This window comes from Rhinopithecus roxellana, chromosome 11, assembly GCF_007565055.1.
Source record: "Rhinopithecus roxellana isolate Shanxi Qingling chromosome 11, ASM756505v1, whole genome shotgun sequence".
NCBI lineage: Eukaryota > Metazoa > Chordata > Mammalia > Primates > Cercopithecidae > Rhinopithecus > Rhinopithecus roxellana.
In genome coordinates this window covers 74,012,242-74,034,831 of record NC_044559.1, presented here as the reverse complement: position 1 = coordinate 74,034,831, position 22,590 = coordinate 74,012,242, and the positions used below count along the sequence as shown (strand labels likewise).

Below are 22,590 nucleotides of genomic sequence, written 5' to 3'. Positions count from 1 at the left end.
TCGTTGCTCCGGCTGGTCTCTAACTCCTGGCCTCAAGAGATCCTCCCACTTCCGCCTACCAAGTAGCTGGGATTACTATATTTTAAAATGTAATACAGACTTATAAATTTACCCAAGAGAAATAAAAATTTATGTTCTCACAAAAACTATCACACAAATGATTATAGCCACTTTATTAATAATTGCTAAAAACTGGAAATAACTCAAATATTCTTTATTGAATGGATAAACAAACTGTGACATGTCCATATAATGGAATGCTACTCAGCCATACAAAAGGATGAACTACTGCAAATCACAACAACATAGATGAATCGTAAATGCATTATGCTAACTTAGTAAAGGAAGGGAGACCCAAAAAGGCTACAGACCATATTCTCCATTTATATGACATTCCAGAAAAGAAAACTATAGGGGAGAACAGATCAGCAGTTCCCAGAGGATAAGACGGAGGGAGGGGTTGACTACAATAGGACAGTAAGAGAATTGGCAGGGGGGTGGTGGTGATGGAATTACTTTTTATTGTGATGGTTACATGTATATGCATTTGTCAAAATTCATAGAACAGTACACCAAAAAGTGAATTTTACTATATAAAGTTTAAAAATAAATGTATAAAAATAATATAGTCCCAGGGTAAATTCAAACAATACAAGGAATTTAATAAGAAAGTCTCCCTCCTAGGTCTTTGTGATAATAGATCTGTATTTTGGTTGCAGTGATGGTCACATATATCCATACACGTGATAAAATGATAGAGAACTGTACACACACACATTACACCAATATCAACTTCCTGCTTTTGATATTGTACTATCATTAAGATGTAACCGGCCAGGCGCAGTGGCTTACGCCTGTAATCCCAGCACTTTGGGAGGCCAAGTCAGGCAGATCACCTTAGGTCAGGAGTACGAGACCAGCCTGGTCAATATGGTGAAACCCCGTCTCTACTTAAAAAAAAAAAAAACACAAAAATTAGCCGGGCGCGGTGGCGGGCGCCTGTAATCCCAGCTATGGAGGCTGAGGTAGGAGAATCGCTTGAACCTGGAAGGCGGAGGTTGCAGTGAGCCGAGATCCCGCCACTGCACTTCAGCCTAGGCAACAAGAGCGAAACTCCATCTCAAAATTAATTAATTAATTAATTAAAAAATAAATAAAAGATGTAACCAGTGGGTCGCGGTGACTCGTGCCTGTAATCCCAGCACTCTGGGAGGCCAAGGCAGATGGATCACTTGAAGTCAGGGGTTCGAGACCAGCTTGGCCAACAGGGTAAGACCCTGTCTCTACTAAAAATACAAAAATTAGCTGGGCATGGTGGCGCACGCCTGTAATTCCAGCTACTTAGGAGGCTGAGGTAGGAGAATCGCTTGAACCCGGGAGGTGAAGGTTGCAGTGAGCCAAGATTGTGCCACTGCACTCCACCCTGGGTGACAGAGCAAGACTCCATCTCAAAATAAATAAATAAATAAATCTCATATAAATGTATGTGTACAAATTTATGCATAAATACTTTTAACACAAATGGTAGCATATTATACTTGCTGTTCTGCACCTCACATTGTTTCCCCAATTACTTCGGAGATTTTTTTCCATATCACATATACAATGGATCCACCTCATTATTTTTTCTTGCCACATAGTATTCCATTGCACAGTGGTTTCATTTATTTCAACAGTTTCTTATTGATGGAAATTTTGATCTTAAGTAAGAATTGAACTTAAATAATTCAGAAATTTTTAGAATAATGAAAGTAGGCTGGAGTTGAGGGTAAAAGTTTTCACATATTCAAGACTTGACTCCAGAATATTCTTTTGACCAGAAGGGGGAATGCAAGTGGCAGGAGAAGCGAAAAGCTGGGAAATTTCCCGGGCCAATAGGGAAGCAGTGCAACCGGCAGGGAATTACTGCCGGGTAGGAGTTCGCAGAGGGGCACCTTACTTTTGGAGTAGGAGGCCGTGTTGCAAGCCGAGACTTTTCAGGCTGCAGCTCAGATATATCGAAGTGTGTACCGGCTACGCACAGTGTGGTGATGCCTGGCCACCTCCAGCCTCCCGCGGGGACCCCCTGCCCAGGCGGAGTCTGAATGCCCACCGCCACCAGCCCACGCGCGCAGTGGGCGTACACGTGGTGACCTGCCTGCGGCTGGGTTCCCGGCTCCGGCTCCTCCTCCCGCCAGCTCTCGCTCGGCTTTCTGCAGTATCACGTGCAGCAGCGCTGGTTGCAGGATGGCGGCGGCCGCGGCGGCGGCAGCAGCGGTGGGTGTCAGGCTCCGGGACTGCTGCAGCCGAGGCGCTGTGCTTCTGCTCTTCTTTTCCCTGTCTCCTCGGCCCCCGGCCGCCGCCGCCTGGCTGCTGGGCCTGCGGCCAGAGGACACTGCTGGAGGCCGCGTGTCCCTGGAAGGGGGCACCCTGCGCGCCGCCGAAGGCACCAGCTTCCTCCTGCGTGTCTATTTCCAGCCAGGACCGCCGGCGACCGCCGCACCGGTGCCCTCACCGACCTTCTCCTCGGGGGAGAATGGCACCGGCGACTGGGCTCCGCGGCTCGTGTTCATCGAGGAGCCCCCGGGCGGTAGCAGCGTGGCCCCTAGCGCGGTCCCCACGCGCCCCCCGGGACCGCAGCGCTGCCGGGAGCAGAGCGACTGGGCATCGGACGTAGAAGTCCTGGGGCCCTTGCGTCCCGGGGGCGTGGCAGGCTCGGCCCTGGTCCAGGTGCGAGTGCGGGAGCTGCGCAAGGGCGAGGCGGAGCGGGGCGGCGCGGGCGGTGGCGGGAAGCTCTTTTCGCTCTGCGCCTGGGATGGGCGCGCGTGGCACCACCACGGCGCCGCCGGCGGCTTCCTGCTGCGCGTCCGCCCGCGGTCGTACGGCCCAGGCGGGGACCTGCTGCCCCCTGCGTGGCTGCGGGCGCTCGGGGCGCTCCTGCTGCTAGCCTTGTCGGCCCTGTTCAGCGGCCTGCGCCTGAGCCTGCTGTCGCTGGACCCGGTGGAGTTACGGGTGCTGCGGAACAGCGGCTCGGCCGCCGAGCAGGAGCAGGCGCGCCGCGTGCAGGCCGTTCGCGGCAGGGGGACCCATCTGCTCTGCACCCTGCTCCTGGGCCAAGCCGGAGCCAACGCGGCCCTGGCTGGCTGGCTGTACGCCTCGCTGCCGCCGGGCGTCGGGGGCACTGGGGAAGACTACAGCGAAGAGGGGATCCACTTCCCTTGGCTGCCGGCGCTCGTGTGCACCGGCGCGGTATTCCTGGGCGCCGAAATCTGCCCCTACTCAGTGTGTTCGCGGCACGGGCTGGCCATCGCCTCGCACAGCGTGTGCCTGACCCGGCTTCTGATGGCAGCCGCCTTCCCCGTGTGCTACCCGCTGGGCCGCCTGCTGGACTGGGCGCTGCGCCAGGAGATAAGCACCTTCTACACGCGGGAAAAGCTGCTGGAGACGTTGCGGGCCGCAGACCCCTACAGCGACCTGGTGAAGGAGGAGCTCAACATCATACAGGGTGCCCTGGAGCTACGCACCAAAGTGGTGGAGGAGGTGCTAACCCCCCTGGGAGACTGCTTCATGCTGCGCTCAGACGCGGTACTCGACTTCGCCACTGTCTCCGAGATCCTGCGCAGCGGCTACACTCGCATCCCAGTGTATGAGGGCGACCAGCGGCACAACATTGTGGACATTTTATTTGTCAAGGACTTGGCCTTCGTAGACCCCGACGACTGCACCCCGCTCCTCACTGTCACCCGCTTCTACAACCGGCCCCTGCATTGTGTTTTCAATGACACCCGACTGGACACGGTACTGGAGGAGTTTAAGAAGGGTGAGCAGGAGTCTATCTTCTCCCCCAACTCCTATCCCCTTCAAAGGTTTTATCCTTTCCTAACCACGTGAGGCTCTAGGTACCCAAAGCAATTTCTCTCCTATGGTACCTGAAAACCCAAGGAAGACTCTACCACTTGGCTCCCTGGCTATTTTCATCTCACTTCTACCTCACTTCTTGCTCCTGATTGAGCCCCAGGCCTCTTCCCCTCTACTTGACTCACAAGATGCAACATATTCCTTATTTGTTCCATTCCACTAGTGTTTTTCCAAAGCCTACCAAGTGTCAGATACTGTGTAGGTCGGAGATAGCCCTTGAAGGTCATTGCATAGCTCCCCACATATTACAGGAGGCACCTCTACAGGTTCCCATACAAGCAGCCTTTGCTTTAAACTCCCAGGGCTGAAAGCTATTTACAGAGCAAACTAGTCCCATTGCTGGACAGCTCCAGTGGCTGACAATGTCTTCCCCATATAGAGCAGAAATTTGTGTCTCCAAATCCTCCTAACTCTTCTGCCTTTTGAATCATGTAGACTAAACCCAAACACCTTAGACATTCTTCCCCATATTTAACTTCCCATCAGGTATTGGCTGCACACATATCAAGTACTCAAGGTTCAGGGCCTGGCGCGGTGGCTCATGCTTGTAATCCCATCACTTTGGGAAGCTCAGGCGGGAGGATTACTTGAGCCCAAGAGTTCAAAGCTGCAGGAGCTGTAATCCCACCACTATACAAAAGAACAAGACGCTGTCTTTGAGCGGGGGGGAAGTACTCAGGTTGGGGGTTAAAAGTTGACTAAGGCAGTAGGATCCTTGTAATTCTAAGAACTGTGGTCCTGTGAAATAGGATAGATCTGGACCTGAAGAAATATTCTGGGTAGAGGAGATCCTAGAAAACTTGCATACCCAGGCCGGGCGCGGTGGCTTAAGCCTGTAATCCCAGCACTTTGGGAGGCCGAGACGGGCGGATCACGAGGTCAGGAGATCGAAACCATCCTGGCTAACACGGTGAAACCCCGTCTCTACTAAAAAAAATATGAAAAACTAGCCGGGCGAGGTGGCGGGCGCCTGTAGTCCCAGCTACTCCGGAGGCTGAGGCAGGAGAATGGCGTGAACCCAGGAGGCGGAGCTTGCAGTGAGCTGAGATCCGGCCACTGCACTCCAGCCTGGGCGACAGAGACTCCGTCTCAAAAAACAGAAAAAGAAAACTTGCATACCCAAATGAGTGGGGTTTCTTTCAGCGCAGTCACCATCCTTCAACCCTCCTCCCCAAACTCAAGCTTGATGTCATGCTTATAACATGGTTACTTAATGTCTGAGTTTGTCTTCAGAAAGTGCCTTCTGGTGACTATAAATTCACTCAAGAAAAATCAGACTGGATACATTAGAGTCACTCTTCTTGGCATTACACAGTTTGACTGCCCCCCTAGTTCACCAGATTTGGCCCAGAACCCTTGATTGTTTTTTAAAATCAAATCTACTTTCAAGAGTCAACATTGAGAGCATTCAAAAGACTATCTCATAAACCCTGAAGGCAACTCCAGACATCATAATTTGAAAATAGGGACATAATTAGAATAAGTGTAGAACTTTCCAGAATGACTCCTTTGAAGGAGGCACTCATCTGATATGAGTTGGAATGTTATCAAAAACAAAAACCAAAAAATCAATCCCTTGACTTCAGATTCAGGCTTCAGATCTAGCTTCCTTGTGGCTAGCAGTACTCTCATTTGACTGCATTTTGTATAAATTTTTTTGTCAAAAATGTAATCCATGATAATTTGAGCCCAAGGCTGCAGTGAGCTATGATTGTGCCACTGAACTGTAGCCTGGGTTACAGAGCAAGACCCTGTCTCAAAAAAGAAAGAAAGTGAGAAAGAGAGAGAAGATGGAAGGAAGGAAGGGAGGAAGGGAGGGAGGGAGGGAGGAAGGAAGGAAGGAAAGGAAAGGAAAGGAAAGGAAAGGAAAGGAAAAATTCAATCTCACTACTTTAACGTCATAAATAATCTTTAGAACTTTGAATACAAACAAATCTGGGGTCTTGTTCCTGCCACAATATTTTGAAATCATATTAAATATTAAAATGTAGCCTGGGAGGGGGGAAAAGGTCTAAAAGCTACTTTCAGTCTCAGATTTGAGAGAACAGCCCTAGACTTTGTGTTGGTATGATGAAAAGGGAGAGAAATGTATATATGGCAGCTATTTTAGTCCATTTTCGGCTGCTGTCTCACCCTGTTCAGTCCATCTCACCTTAATCCTTGCATTCATAGTTCCCACTGCAACTTGAGGTTCATGTATCCACTCTTAGAATTGTGCTGATATTTTATGTATCTTACAGAAGTAGGGTCTTAGATCTGGGCATTGGGGGGGCATAAACCACAGAAATTTCTTTTGTCAAAGTTCTGGAGGCTAGCAGTCCGAGATCAAGGTGTCTGGGCAGGTTTGGTTTCTTCTGAGGCATCTCTCCTTGGCTTGCAGTCACCACTTTCTAACTGTGTCCTGATATGGTATTTCCTCTGTATGCATGCATCCCTGGTGTCTCCTTGTGTGACCAAATTTTCTCTTCTAGCAGGGACACCAGTCAGATTAGATTAGGCCCACCCTACTGGCCTCATTTTAACTCAGTCACCTCTTAAAAGTGATGGTTAAGATACGGAGCAGTGTGTCATTGTCATATGCTGGCAGAAGATCTTTTAAATGAAACTCCTATGAACTCATTCATTCACTTGTTTAGGTTTTTTTGTTTGTTTTTTTGTTCGTTTGTTTGAGACAGAGTTTCACTCTGTCGCCCAGGCTGGAATGCAGTGGCACCATCTCGGCTCACTGCAACCTCTGTCTCCTGGGTTCAAGCAATTCTTCTGCCTCAGCCTCTCAAGTAGCTGTGAGTACAGGAGTACACCACCAGGCCTGGCTAATTTTTGTATTTTTAGTAGAGAGCCACTGCACCCAGCCTCATTTAGTATTTTTTAAACATCTGTATAGTTTTAGGCAACCGGGGAGACAAGAAGACTGTCCTCAGGAGGTTAGCAATATACAGGGCATAATGAGCAATGTTTTGAAGCAGGAATTGTCATATCAACTCTTATATCCCCAGCACCTTACACAGTGCCTTGTACATAGTAAGCTGTTCCAAAAAGTTGATATTGATCTGAAATGAATCCCTGTTCAGAGTTTCTAAACCTGGTCTGAAAAAAGTTCCTTTAGTGTTCTATTAATAGCTACTTTGTTTTTAGGTAGATCACTAAAGAGAAGAAAGCCATTACAGAGAATACTATGCCAAGGAAGATATTTCCACTTCCTTTCATAGCCTTGCCACTTCCTCAAAGTAAGGTCCATGAAAGAGCAGCATGAGTCTCACCTGGGAACATATTAGAAATGCAGAATTTTATGCCTTACCCTAAATCCACTGAATGAAAATCTGCATTCTAGCAAGCCTCCAGGTGGCTCCTATGTGACATTAAAGTTTGAGAAGCATTGCCTTCAGAGACTCCTTATTAACATAGTGGTCATTTTCTTTAGGAGTTATACATTTGCACCGTAGGTTAGGAGATGAAAGCTGGGTTGAACTGCTTTTCTTTGCTTTTAAAAATAACTTTTTTGGCTGGGTGCGGTGGCTCACGCCTGTAATCCCAGCACTTTGGGAGGCCGAGATGGGTGGATCACCTGAGGTCAGGAGTTGGTGACCAGCCTGGCCAACATGGTGAAACCTCATCTCTACTAAAAATACAAAAATTAGCCAGGTGTGGTGGGACACACCTGTAATCCCAGTTAATTGGGAGGCTGAGACAGGAGAATTGCTGAGATAGGAGGCGGAGGTTGCAGTGAGCCGAGATCGCACCACTGTACTCCAGCCTGGGTGATAGAACAAGACTCTCTCTCAAAATAAATAAATAATTAATTAAAAAATAATTTTTAAAGAAGGTCTTTAATAGCTCTTCCATTTTTCTTACTTCCTTGCATCTTAAGTAACTTAACCACCAACAAATCCCTTAGAAGGTAGAAGAGGAAAATGATGATATTAATACAAGCCACAGTTACCATTAATTGAGCACCATCAGTTCTTCTAGGCACCATGCCAGGCCCTTTACATACTCAGAACAACCCTCCTGGGTAGATGTGATTAACCCCATTTTACAGATGAAGAAACTAAGGCTCGGATCAATAACATGACCTGTACAACTTTCCATAACTAATAACTGACTGAATTGTGATGTGAACTACATCTGTAGGACCCCAAAGCCTGTTCTTTCCGTGCTTCACCCATCTTATTCCTTCCTCCATCCTGGAATACCTGCCACCCACAGGGTTCAAAGGTAGCTTTTTCACCTCTGATTGCTGCCCATGGCTGATTCACCTCCAGTTCTGGAGGTCAGTAATGTAGCTTTATAATTACAGTAATTGCTAACATGCATATTGCACTTGACAGAACGTTTCTATATACCTTCTCTTGTCCAACCTTAAACAACTCTGCAGTTACAGGTGATGATATGGGATCTTATCTTTTTACTTCTTACGAGTTGCAAGTCTTTAGAAGTGGGGAAGAGGAAAATGGTTTTTCACACTAGAGTGCTAGGTTTACAAAAGGGAACAGTATTTCTCCCCACTAGACTATAAGTTCGTTGAGGGCAGAAAATGAATCTTATTTACTTTGTATTATCAGGACAAGTACAGTGACCACCATGGCTAGGGGATGTATAAACATTTATTGAATAAATGGTTTTTAATACCTAACTTCTTTATTTCTATGTTTGAGTGAGGTGACCTCTAAGTACAGAATAGTTAATGTTGTTCCTTAATCCCAGCAAATCTCTCCTCTTCCTCTTCATGGGCCTCTATCCCCAGTAAGTGGCACCACTTGTGCCTTTAGTCACCCAGGCTAGAACGCTCTCCTTTGCATTCACCTCATCCTATTAATCATTGTCTTAGTCTGCATAGGCTGTCATTACAAAATAGCATAGACTGGTGACTTAAACAAAAAAACTCAAATTTGTTTTCTCACATTTCGAGGCTTCAAAGCCAAGACCAAGGTTCTGGCCAACTCAGTTTCTGGTAAGGATGCTCTTCCTGGCTTGCAGATGGGTACCTTCTCTCCATGGCCTTTCCTTAGTGCATGCCCACAGAGAGCAAGAGGTTCTGGTCCTCCCTTCTTAGAAAGACACCAATCCTGTTGGATTAGGGCCCACCCTTATGCCCTCATTTAATCTTAACCACTGTACTTCCTTAGAGGCCTCTCTGGGGGTTGTTAGGGCTTCAACATATGAATTTTGTGGGAAGACAAGCATTCAGTCCATAACAATCACCAAAGCTGGTCAAATAATTGGATGCCAATATTGCATCCAACTGCAGTCATATGTCATTTTGGTCAATGATGGGCTGCATGTACAATGGTGGTCCCATAAGATTACACTGGAGCTGAAAAATTCCTATCACCTAGTGATATCCTAGCAGTCATAACACCTAACATTGTCGTAAAGCAACACATTACCTTTACTGTGTTTAGATACATAAATACTTACCATTGTGTTACAATTACCTACAGTATTCAGTACAGTAACATGCTCTACAGGTTTGTAGCCTAGGAGCAATAGGTTATAACAGATAGACTATATGTGTAGTGCACTATATCCTCTAGGTTCTGTGTGAGTACATTTTATGATGTTCACACAATCATGAAATTGCCTAGCAATGAATTTCTCAGAAAGTGTCTCCATAGTTAAGCAGTACATGATGATTTCTTAAATCTGTACATAACGTAATCCACTATTTCTTCCACTTAGGTTATTCACTGATTTTATTCAGCAAATAGTTGTGTTGGCACAGTGGAGAACACCACCAACATAGTCCTTGTCTGCATAGAGCTTCATTCTAATACAGGAGACAGAAATTAAGCAAACAGGATAGTGATTAAGAACATAGGATTTGGCCGGGCGTGGTAGCTCACACCTGTGATTCCAGCACTTTGGGAGGCTGAGGCAGGTGGATCATTTGAGGTCAGGAGTTAGAGACCAGCCTGCCAACATGGTGAAACCCCGTCTCTACTAAAAATAGAAAAATTAGCTGGGCAGTAGTGGTGCACACCTGTAATCCCAGCTACTCAGGAGGCTGAGGCAGGAGACTTGCTTGAGTCTGGGAGGCAGAGGTTGCAGTAAGTCAACTCCAGTGTGGGCAACAGAATGAGAACCTGTCTCAAAAAAGGAACATAAGACTTACTAGAATGCCTGAGTTGATACCAGCCCTGGGCAAATTATTTAACTGCTTATGTCTGTTTCATTATTTCAAATGAAAATAATACTAATATTTACTCATAAGATTGTGTGAAATATTAAGACCATTGCATTATGCTAACTTGCTACCTGTCATGTAATTACTAAGTAGATGTTAGCTATGATTATTAAATATAAACACAAGTCTATTACTCATTTATGCAAATGCCTCCTAAGAAGTTACACTTTTTCACATTTTTGTCTCCCTCAAATTCATTCTCTCCAGTGCCACTAAAATAATCTCCAGTAACGTCACTGCTTAAAACCCTTCTGCAGCTCCCCGCTGCCTACGGGAGAGGAGCTAAGCTGGCAAGGCAGCCAGCAATGCACTCATGACCTGCTTCCTGCCCTCCCCTCCGGCCTCATCGCTCACCACTCCCTGCCACAGCTTTACCCTCCAGCAACGCTGAACTCTGTGGTGCACTGTGCTATTCTTGTCTTTGTTCCTTTATTCACACTGCACTTCTGTCAGGAATATGCTTTGCCTGACTAATTCATTGCCAGCTCTTTAATACTCAGCTCAGAGGCCACCTCCTCTGGGAAACTTCTCCTGTTTCCAAACTTCTCCTGTTACAAAAATAGATGTTTTGGCCAGCTACATTGTTTTATGTGCATGTCTCAATCATTGAACTAACAAGCTGTACTATCAGTGTGTGTTTATAAGTGCCTCTCACCCATACAATGAGTATCTCCAGGGCAAGGCTGTCTTATCTATCTTTGTAGCTCCAGCAGCTAACGATGGATATGACACATAGTACATTTTCAATAAATGTTTGTTTAAAGACTGAATGGATGACTTAAGGAGTTAAACTTTAATATAATGGAAGAGATCTGCAGAGCACTAGTAAATGAATTAAATCATTTTGGACTATGCAGCAGAATAAATCAAACTTAGAAGTTTGTTAGTGTTAGAAGAAAAGTGTTGCATATATTGTTTCTCAGTTTCTTTAGGTACATCTATTAATATTTATTACAACAATTTCTTTTCATATGTAAAGCACTGTGCTAAGATTTAGGGGTATGAGATAAAAATCTCTGTTCCCAAGGAGCCTAGAGCATAGTGGATGAATAACACTTTCCTTTGTAAAGCTAGAAGGCAAGCTGGACACTCACCTTTCCCATGACTTCCAGTGACCTCGAACTTACAAGTCATGTCTCAGTATATAAGTACAGGATATGGGTAAGACGGACCTTGGTACATAAAGCATTAAAATGAAAGTGCTATACTAGAAATGCAAAAATGCAATGGAGACATGGAGGATACAATAAGTATGACTACGTGGCATTTTTTTGTTTGTTTGTTTGAGATGGAGTCTCACTTTGTCACCCAGGCTGGAGTGCAGTGGCATGATGTCGCCTCCCAGGTTCAAGTGATTCTCCTGCCTCAACCTCCCAAGTAGCTGGGACTCCAGGCATGTACCACCATGCCCGGCTAAATTTTTGTATTTTGGTAGAGACGGGTTTTCACCATGTTGCCCAGGGTGGTCTCGAACTCCTGAGCTTGGGCAATCCACCAGCCTCAGCCTCCCAAAGTGCTAGGATTACAGGTGTGAGCCACTGCACCCAGTCATATTTGGTTTTATAAATTTTTTACTGAAGTTTATCTTTCTATAATTTATACAGAAAAAAATTTAAATATAGAATAGTAGAAAAAAGAAGTATGAAAATCATATGAGGATAATCATCCCACTGTCCTGAAATAGTAACTCAATATTTTGTCATATTAAAAATATATTGCACATAATAACAATCTTAATGAAATTCTTAAAAAGAAAACAAAAGGAAAAACCCATTGTCCTGCCATCAAGCACAAATCAAATGTCCCATTCTAATCCTAACAGTGATTTTCTTACAGGATGGCATTTTTGCTATAGTTTCCTCAGCTTTGAGTTCTATAATTTGGGAAGACTAATTTTAAAAATGGAGCCGTAGAGATTTATCATACTTCTTAAATTTACTACTCTATTATTGGATTGCTTTTAGGAGACACCGAGTCCTGTATAGACAACAGGGGAAAGGAATAAAGCTTTGTTCTGAAGTCAAAGACTTCTGAGTAATACAGCACTGACTGACATTTAACTCAATTAAACATTTTAGCTTTGCTGGACTAGTAACACCATCTTTGCAAACAACAGAGCACAATTCATGTATGCTAGGTTGTTCCACCTGTACACTAGCATGGCTATAACACAGTCTACTGCACAATCCATACTCAGTCTTCGCTTATTCATTGATTCATTCGGTAAACATTTTTTGAACTCCTGCTTTGGGCCAGGCATTATACTAGACTCTGAGAATACAGTGGTGAGGTAGGCAGACATTATGGAGCTAAAAATATCCTCTTCCATCTTTGGTCTTCCTGCAAGTGGTCTGTTGCCTAAAGCAGGGATCCCCAACCCCCAGACTGCAGACCGGTACCAGTTTGTGGCCTGGTAGGAACTGGGCCGCACAGTGGAAGTTGAGCAGTGGGCAAGTATTACTGTCTGAGCCCCACCTCCTGTCAGATCAACTGGGGCTTTAGGAGCGAGAACCCTACTGTGAATTATACATGCAAGGAATCTAGGTTGCATGCTCCTTATGAGGATCTAATGCCTGATGATCTAAAGTGGAACAGTTCCATCCCCAAACCATCCCTCCTTCCACCCCAGTTCATGGAAAAATCATCTTCCACAGAGCCAGTCCCTGGTGCCGAAAAGGTTGGGGACCTCTGGCCTAAAGCATGTCCAACCAGCCAGTAAGTGCTCCTGGCCCAGACACACAATGTGACCTTTTCACTGCAGAACAATCTAGTCCAAAAAGCCAGTGTTTTACTTTACACTCCAAATGCTGACCTTAGCTATTTTTTCAGGAAGAATAACCATTCCATTGCTTAATTCTATAAAAACCTGCCAAAACATTAGTGCTATATTCTTTGTCTTCCATAAAGGAAAATAAAATTTTTCATTCACAATTGCATTTCACTGGTGTAAATAGACGTATTACATTTTAAAATGTGTTAAATGTTGCTAAATAATAATTAGTAAAATGTATAATGAGATGCTTACTTTCTAAACAATAGAGCAAAGAGTAAACAAAGTGTAGTCCATTGTATATACAGAGAAAGAAAGAAAGAAAGGAAAGGAAAAAGGGAAAATAATTAATATTCAAGATGATAAACTTGTGGGGTTTTTTCCTTTAAACATTTTCATTGTGATTGTTATAATGTTGTTATATTCTTTTTTTTTCCAGTCTGGCAAAAGAAATGCCAGGTAACAATAGAGTCTGAACTGGAAGGGACACTAATAAAACCTGTGAGGGAATCTCATTCACACTTTTTTCCGATTTAGTTATCTTTTCCAGGCCATACCAGCCTTCATTGTCAAACTTTATTTATCTATCTAAATCCCATAGGCTGCAGTTAAATTCCATTTTTTCTATTTATCATCCTTTGTGAGTATTCTTTTATTTGAAGAATATCATAACTCATCTCAATTCCATTTTTTAGCCGCCAAATACATTTGATTGTGTTTCTCGTTCCCTTAAAGCATTTGGGTGTCTCCGAGGAAGGTCTGTGGGTTTTCCTAGTAGTATTCTCTTAAACTGAGTTCCTTCTAGGCCCATGTCTGGGGATTCTGAGACCTTCAATAACAACTCTACATTCTCTTTTTATTTGCTGCTGTTATGCTGCTTTTCAAAATGAGATTCTCCTCAATTCTATTCCTTCCTTCCTTCCTTCCTTCCTTCCTTCCTTCCTTCCTTCCTTCCTTTCCTTCCTTCCTTCCTTCCTTCCTTTCCTTCCTTCCTTCCTTCCTTCTTTCCTTCCTTCCTTCTTTCTTTCTTTCTCTCCCTCCGTCCCTCCCTCTCTCTCTCTCTTTCTTTCTTTCTTTCTCTCTCTGTCTCCTTCCTTCCTTCCTGTATTGAATGGCCATTCTTCTCTGTCAGGCCTGTGTTAGGCACTGGGGATGCAGTGTGGACAAGACTGACACCATTCCTGCCCTCCTAGGGCTTGCAGTCGAGTAGGAGAGAGACACCAAGCCATAAATAATTACAAATTGTCCTAAGTGAGCTGAAGAAAAAGTATGGGGAGCTCTGAACATATAATGGATAGACTTGGTCTTATAGGTAAAGATAGACTGTCCCTCACCAAGTGGTATTTGAGCTGAATCCTAAAGGACGGTGAGAAGGAGTTCATCAGAGGAAGAGCTTCCCAGGAGATAGGAACAGACATGCAAAGGCCCTGAGGAAGAAGAGCCAGCATGGGTGCCATGCCAGGCTCTTGGGCTGTGTAACATCCAGGAGGGAAAGTACCACCTCTGCCAGCCACCCTCCCGTTTTCCCCCAGTGACTCTCAACATCATCTGGGCAAATCAGTTCAGTAGCATGTACTGAGTACCAGGCTCGGCAGATAGACATCGATATAAATGCAGTGCTGACCCTGCCCTCCAGGAACAAGAAAGAAGGAAGGGTCATGATGGAAATGATAATACGAAGCAGCCTGGGGTCCAGACAATGGAATCCAGAAAATATCTGTGGGTGAAAAGGAAAGGGAGAAATAGTCCCAGGATGATCTGAGAAAACTTTTCTGAGAAAGTGGAATTTCAACTCAGCCTTAAAAGGAGAAGGACCCTGCTAAGCAATTATGAAGGGAAAGAATATTCCAGCTGAGGCAGGAGTTTGAGGTGAAAAAGAAAGGCAGAGAGGGAGCTGACACTGTGTCTGAACACTGGGAAAGCCATTATCATAATGCTGCTTTTATTCCAGCAAAACGGGGAGCTAGGCAGCAGGAGATATTTGTCAAACATAATTTTGTTTCCTTCAAATGCTAAAACTGTATGTTTTAACCATTTTTGATGGTGATATTTCTGAAATGTTTTATACCCATTCCTGCCTTCCTTAACAAAGGATTCTAAATATAACTTAATCTTTTCTTGATGACGCAGGATCATGATCATGAGAGTGTAGTTATTTTATGTTGTATTCCCTATTTTTTACATTTTTCTCTGTCCTCTGGCTAACAGCTCTTAGTTCTCTTTGAACCTGCCTCCAGCAAATCCCTGCTCCACCATTCTCCACAAACCCACTCTTCCTGTGTTCATCTCACTTATAGTTTCTGTTGCACTGATAAACTAAGTGAATACCATGTTGAGAATCATGTGCCTGATATACAGTATGCTTCAATCAGTACTTGTTGGTTAAATGATTAGTCAGGTTTTGACTGTAAGCCTAGGGTATGGAGTCAATGGAGAGACCTGGGACAGTTCTTTCTGGGACCATATTCAAAACAGTGGGAAGTCAGACCTCCAGATAATGGGTTGTTACTCTGCTATTTTTACAGTGTTGCTTAGCAAGCCAAACCACCAACTGGCTTAGATTCTAGTGACGAACAACTATTTTTTCATGCCCTAGTGATGTTGGTTACCATGGTGCTTTGGATGACACGGTTGGCTTTTTTATAATTGCCTTTTAGTGGCTCAAGAAGTTATTTTGTGTTAAAGGTGTTGATTATTTCTGATAAAGTAGAGCAGGATAATTACTATAAAGCACAGCCTTTTTTTTAAGCTACAGAAAGGGACAGTTTTGTTTTTCCAAATCAAGGTAGTTGCTGCAAGATTGGTAGAATAACATTTTTGTGTTTCTCTTCCTGATTTAGTAGAGAGTGATTTCACTTGATTGTATAGGTTTAAAAAAAAATCTAGCATGTGTCAGGGTAGCTATTTCTCATCTCATTCCAAAGGAGGCTTTCAAATATTAAGATACAAAGATTAGGAGCTCAGAGCCCTTCATAAACACAGGAGGCTCTAACTGTTAGCATTGTTAAAATTCTGGTATATATCATTGCAAAGAAGTACCCTGTGAAACCAAACTGTTTTGTAGCCCAGAGCTGTTTATACTTATAAAAGCATAGAATTTTAGAACCAAAAATGGAACCTGGTCCCACCTTCCCCCGCCCCCTGCTTTTTTTGAGATGGAGTCTCACTTTTGTCACCCAAGCTGGAGTGCAGTGGCACAATTATGGCTCACTGCAACCTCCACCTCCCAGTTTGAAGCAATTCTCCTGCCTCAGCCTCCTAAGTAGCTGGGATTATTGGCACCCGCCACCACTCCTGGCTGATTTTTGTATTTTTAGTAGAGACGGGGTTTCACCATGTTGGCCAGGCTGGTCTCAAACTCCTGACCTCAGGTGATCTGCCCACCTCGGCCTCCCAAAGTGCTGGGATTACAGGCATGAGCCACCGTGACCAGCTGGTACATCTTTTATGACTGAGAAAGCTGAGGCACAGAAAGGACAAATACTAAAAAGAGCAATGATAATCCCTCATAGTTGCAAAGGCGTTACATTTATTTATTGGCAAATGTTTTTAATGTTTTTAATATAAACAAATATCACAGCCATATAAACAAAATGTCCAATTTAGTAATTCATTTTGTGCTCACCATAAATGTGAGGTCAGCATTTTTTACCCCTGTTTTGTATATGCAGCACCAGAGATCTAAAGACAGAAGTGTCCTGCTCAATGTTAGTGACAGAGGTGGAACCAGAACTCACATGTGTGACTTGCCACCTCAGACCATGGAGTCATGGACACAGACACAGACAGAGGGGCCCAGGGGCCTGAACTCAGATCCCAGCACCTTCGTTGACTAGCTATGACTGGGGCAGTTCACTATATCACTCTGAGACTTGTCTTCCTTCTTTTTTGTTTTTTTTTTTTTGTTTTTGTTTTGAGATGGAGTCTCCCTCTGTTGCCCAGGCTGGAGTGCCGTGACATGGTCTCGGCTCACTGTAAACTCTGCCTCCTGGGTTCAAGCGATTCTCCTGCCTCAGCTTCTTGAGTAGCTGAAACAAAACGAAAATTAGCTGGGCACCTGCCACCACGCCCAGCTAATTTTTGTTTTGTTTTGTTTTGTTTTAAGTACAGATGGGGTTTCACTATATTGGCCAGGCTGGTCTCAAACTCCTTACCTCAGGTGATCAGCCCGCCTCGGCCTCCCGAAGTGCTGGGATTACAGGCATGAGTCACTGCGCCAGCCTATTCCCCTTTTAAGAAGAAGGAAGATAGGTCAGGTGTGGTGGCTCACCCCTGTAATCCCAGCACTTTGAGAGGCCGAGGTGGGCGGATCACCTGAGGTCAGGAGTTCAAGACCAGCCTGGTCAACATGGTGAAACCCCATCTCTACAAAAATATAAAAATTAGCCAAGCATGATGGCGGGTGCCTGTAATCCCAGCTACTCAGGAGGCTAAGGCGGGAGAATCACTTGAACTGGGGAGGTGGAGGTTGCAGCGAGCTGAGATCATGCCATTGCACTCCAGCCTAGGCAACAGAGAGAGACTCCAACTCCAAAAAAACAAGGGGGGATGGGGGGAATAGTGATACTACGTTGTGAGTTTACTGTGAAGGCTGAAGACAGTTCCTGTGTAGCCCTAAAGAGACTCCACCATTTGCCTCTTACCTCCCTGATCTAGTTAAATGAATTGTATACAGTTAGTCATCTTGTATAACAAGTTCTTTCTCTCTCTGATCCAGCCCATGTAAAACTATGTATAATAAGAAAACAAAATTGAAGGCTGTTTACTTTGGGGAGGGCCCAGGGGATGAAAAATGGGCCGTGGGAGGTTCTTTCTATTTCTTTTATCCTGTCGTCAGTTAGAATTCAGTTTCCTCCCCCATCACTCTGCCCTTCCTCAGACATCTCAGGCAAATAAAAAAACCTGACCATATAAACAAATATCACAGCCATATAAACAAAACTCCTCAAAGCTCCAAGCAGTCTACTAAAATAAAATATCAGGCTAAACATAGGAAGGCTTGGACTTGAAGGCAGAAGTGTAGCGAGGAGGTGGAATTGTGACTCCTTTCCCCTTCCCAGGTCAAAGCCCTTCTCCTCCCTTGCTAATCACTAGGGAGGTGCCAGGCATTAGCTCACCATGCCTTCCTGCAGCCTCTAGGCATTTACAGAATATGTGCCCATTGCCGTTAACACGTCAGAGACAGTAAACCTGAGATTTGGCCAGGAATGTGGAGTCTGCATTGTGTTGGAAAGAGCACAAGATCAGGAGGCAGACAGACCTGGGGTTGTTCCTGGCTCCATCACATACTAATATTTGTCCTCGGATAAGTCACTTTATTTTTCCAAATCTCGGTTTACTCATCTATATTTTAGTAATAACAATCCCCCTTTTGCAGAGATATGATGAAGACCAGAGGTAACATATGCACCTAATGTACAGTAGGTATTGCAGAAACTACTATGGCAAAAACTGGGAAATGGAGTCTCAGGATTCAGCTTGGTTTAGATCAAAAATGATGTGGAGAACACTGAAGAATCTGTAGGCTGTCTGCAGCTGCAATGAGAACCTTCAAAAGTGTAGATTTAAAGATCATCTCAGGTGTCTAGCTTACTTCGAATAGCGCCCCTGAGAGTCCACATGTCTGTCTTCTCCCAGGGACTAGACTGGACTGACCACACTCCCTGGCTGGCCCAGAACTAAGTGATGACTAAAGTTGGCCCTATTTGCCTTTCAATGTATCATCCTCATATCTGAGGTTGGTTTGTGTCCTGAGAATGACACCATCTGCCAAAGGTTAGCCAAATCACTCTGGGTCACCATGGGATTTTTAAGCAGGGGATCCTGGGTATGGTTAGTCTGAACCTGGAGAGAGAGAGTCAAACTGGCCACCCAGGCAGTCTCCAAGACTCGTTCTGTATCTGAGAGGCCTGAGCTTAATGTATCCAGCCTTTTCTAGTTGGGTCTTGAAGCTTTCCGCAAATCCTAGCCAGGGCCCAGTTTTGGCTTCACCATTTATTGGCTGAGTATTCTTGGACCAGTTATTTTATTTTTGTTTTCTTTTATATTTTTTAATTTAAAGAAAAATTTTTAAGAGATGGTGGGGTCTTACCATCTTGCCCAGGATGGTCTCAAACTCATGGCCTCAAGTGATCCTCCTGCTTCAGCTTCCCAAAGTGCTGGGATTATGAGCCACCACACTTGGCTCTGGATTGCCTCTGGACCAGCTATTTTATGAATGGGGACTAAGCATGATACGTTTTGACATAGTAGTGGGAAAGAAGGCAAAAAATATACCAAAAAATCATGGGAGCCCTTAATGCAAGGGAGAAGAGTTCAGAAATGATCCTGCTTAGTCTTATGTGATCCTCCTACATGTGATTGAGGTGGGGAGTGACCTCACAAATGCAGTATTTGGTGGATCATTAATCTGGTTTTGGTGTACAAGATGTATTAGAGCTAGAAAAAGCAAAAGGATGAATGGTTAGGATATTGGTGCAATTGTCCAAGATGGGATGAGGGCATAGAAATTAAGGATACCTTTAATTAGAAGAGGAAAAAAAATCTCTTAGACTTCATTACATACGAACACTCCTCCTCAATCTCCTTTACTGATTCTGCCTACATCATATCCACTGATGTATCTTCAGCACCTGGCACAGTGCCTGCCCATAGCAGATGCTCAAATATTTGTTCCATGAATTGCATTTCTGTGACCTCTAAATGTTACAGTGCCTCAGGGCTCAGAAATTGAACTCTTCTCTGTCTACTCTTGTTCCCTCGGTTATTTCATTCATTCTGCCAAACTTGTCAACATGAACTCCAGACTTACATTTCCAATTGCCAGTGAACATCTCCACTTAGAGGTCTAAAAGACGTCTCAAACTTAAACCTGCCCAAAACTGAGCTCCTACTCTTTTTGCCAAACACACCCCTTAAGTGATCCTCCCACCTCAGTCTCCTTAGTAGCTGGGATTACAGGTATGAGCCACCATGCCCAGCTAATATTTTTAATTTTTTATAGAGATGGGCTTTCACTGTGTTGTCCAAGCTGATCTTGGAACTCCTGGGCTCAAACAACCCTCCTGCCTCAGCCTCCCAAAGTGCTGGGATTCCAGGCGTGAACCACTGCGCTCGGCCTTATGTCTATTCTTAACACAGTGGTTTAGCAAACTAATGCAGAAGCAGAAAACCAAATACCGCGTGTTCTCACTTATCAGTGGGAACTAAATAATGAGAACATGTGGACACAAAGAGGGGAACGGCAGACACTGTAGGAGGGAGAGGGTTAGAAAAAAATACCTATTAGGTACTATGCTTAGTACCTGGGTGATGAAATAATCTGTATATCAAACCTCGGTGACACGAATTTACCTATATAACAAACCTGCACATATACCCTTGAACCTAAAATAAAAGTTAAAAGAAAAAAAAGAACAACACAGCAGCTGGAGTTCCTTTTAAAACATAAGTCGGCCAGGCACGGTGGCTCACACCTGTAATACCAGCACTTCAGGAGGTGGAGGCGGGTGGATCACGAGGTCAGGAGCTCAAGACTAACCTGGCCAAGATGGTGAAACCCCATCTCTACTAAAAATACAAAAAAAAATTAGCCTGGCATGGTGGCAGGCACCTGTAATCTCAGCTACTTGGGAGGCTGAGGCAGAGAACTGCTTGAACCCGGGAGGCGGAGGCTGCAATGAGCCAAGATCACGCCACTGCACTCTAGCCTGGGGGAAAGAGCGAGAGTCTGTATCAAAAAAAAAAACAAAAACACACATACATAAGTCAGATCATATCACCTTTTTGCAACACACACACACACACACACAAAATGTTACAATGGCTTTTTTTTAATGTCACTAAGAGGAAGACCCAAAGTCCTTACAAAGGCCTTCCTGGCTCTGTCCCATCAGCACCTCCCTCACCCCTCAGCTCCCTGACCTTGGCTCCCACTACTTTCCTCTCCCACATTCTACAGCCACCGCGTTGGCCTCCTTGCCATTCCTTAAGCAGTTACACTCCCAGTGCATGGCCTTTACACATTGTTCTGCTGCAGAGATCTCCACAGGGCTCCCTACCTCACCGCCTTCAGAGCTTTATTGAAACATCACCTCAGGGAGTTCATCCCGGGTCTCCACTCCCTAAAATCGTAACACCTGTTCTCTCACTCCCACACACTCCTTCGTCACTCTTCCCTGCTTTGCTTTCCCCTTAGCACTGTGCTATATATATATTTTTTATATATATATGATTGTGTGTGTGTATATATATATATATATATATATTTTTTTTTTTTTTTTTTTTGAGGCAACATCTCACTGTCACCCAGGCTGGAGTGCAGTGATGCAATCATGGCTAGCTGCAGACTCAAATTCCTAGGCTCAAACAATCCTCCTGCCTCAGCCTCCCAAGCAGCTGGGACTACAGGCATGCACCACCCCACCTGGCTAGTTTTTTTTTTTTTTAATTTTTTATAAAGATGAAGTTTTGATTCATTGCCCAAGCTGGTCACAAACCCCTGGGCCCAAACAGTCCTCCTGCCTCAGTCTCCCAAAGTGTCGGGATAACAGGCTTAAGCCACGGCACCCAGCCTTACACTATATATTTTACATATGTATTTGCTTTATTATTTCTTACCTCTGCTTACAAGAGTGTAAGCCACAGGAGGAAAATGATTTTGTGCATTGTGCTCACTGCTGCATTTCAAGTGCCTAGAAGAGTGCTCGGCACATGGTAGTCATTCAGTAAGTACTTGTTGAAAGAATAAAGGAAGAAGAATTGAAAGAATGTGGGGATTTGTTTCTAAACCGACATAAAGGAAAGATAAAAGATGACTCTTGGGTTATGACTTAGGGTAACTAGAGTTAATGGTACCATTTACTGTAGTGAAGACAGAGGGAGAGCAGGGGCAGTGTATCAAAGACGGAGGGAGAGCAGGGGCAGTGTGTCTTGAAGATTAGGAGTTCCTATTTGGTTAAGTGATTTTGACAAGAGGACCCCTCAGGCAAACTATCTAAAACAGGATGGATGTTCAGAATAGACATCGAGGCCAGGTGCAGTGGCTCACACCTGTAATCCCAGCACTTTGGGAGGCCAAAGTGCGCAGATCACTTGAGCTCAGGAGTTCGAGACCAGCCTGAGCAACATCGCAAAGCCCCATCTCTACAAAAAAAAAAAAAAAAAGCCAGGCCTGCTGGCTTGAGTCTGTTGTCCTAGCTACTCCTCAGGAGGCTGAGGTGGGAGGATCCCTTGAGCCTGGGAGGCGGAGGTTGCAGTGAGCTGAGATTGCATCACTGTACTCCAACCTGGGCAACAGAGTGAGGCCGTGTCTCAAAACAAAAAAATAGACACCTATGTTCAGATATAAATCCAGTTCTCAGGAAAGAGGTGATGGTGATATTTAAATTAATAGGCTTTGCTGGGATCTTTAATCAACAGGAGAGATGAGCAGAAGATCAAGGACCGGAGCAGAAGTTCTTAACTGCAAGTGCCCATTAGAATCACCTGAAGAAGTTTTAAACCTTCCAGTGTCCCAGCCTCATCCAAGATCAATTAGATCAGAATTTCTGTGAGTAGGACATAGGCATCAGTAGGTGACTCCAATGTGTAGCCAGGGTTGAGAATCACTGAGTCGGAGTCTTTAAGATATATTTATCTGTAGGTGAGGATTATAAAAAGAAATCCACAATGGAAACAGAAAAGTTCCAGTCATAAGGGTGGGAAGAGAAGTAGAGTAGTCTTGACCAGGTTTTCTGAT

General features: G+C 44.5%; 1 protein-coding gene across 5 annotated transcripts in view; it reads left to right on the top strand.

Moving 5' to 3' along the window:
- Positions 1 to 1,937: 1,937 nt before the first annotated feature.
- Positions 1,938 to 22,590, top strand: part of CNNM1 (cyclin and CBS domain divalent metal cation transport mediator 1) — a 67,787-nt gene continuing 47,134 nt past the window's right edge. For 4 of the 5 annotated variants that reach the window (XR_004060053.1, XM_030940892.1, XM_030940891.1 and 1 more), the window contains exon 1: positions 1,938 to 3,799. Coding sequence is in view for 4 of the 5 variants with exons in the window: in XM_030940892.1 (XP_030796752.1) it covers positions 2,227 to 3,799 (1,573 nt within the window). In the remaining variant the exon portion in view is untranslated. The remainder of the gene's footprint in view (positions 3,800 to 22,590) is intronic. The other variant, XM_010356069.2, reaches the window with a different exon arrangement.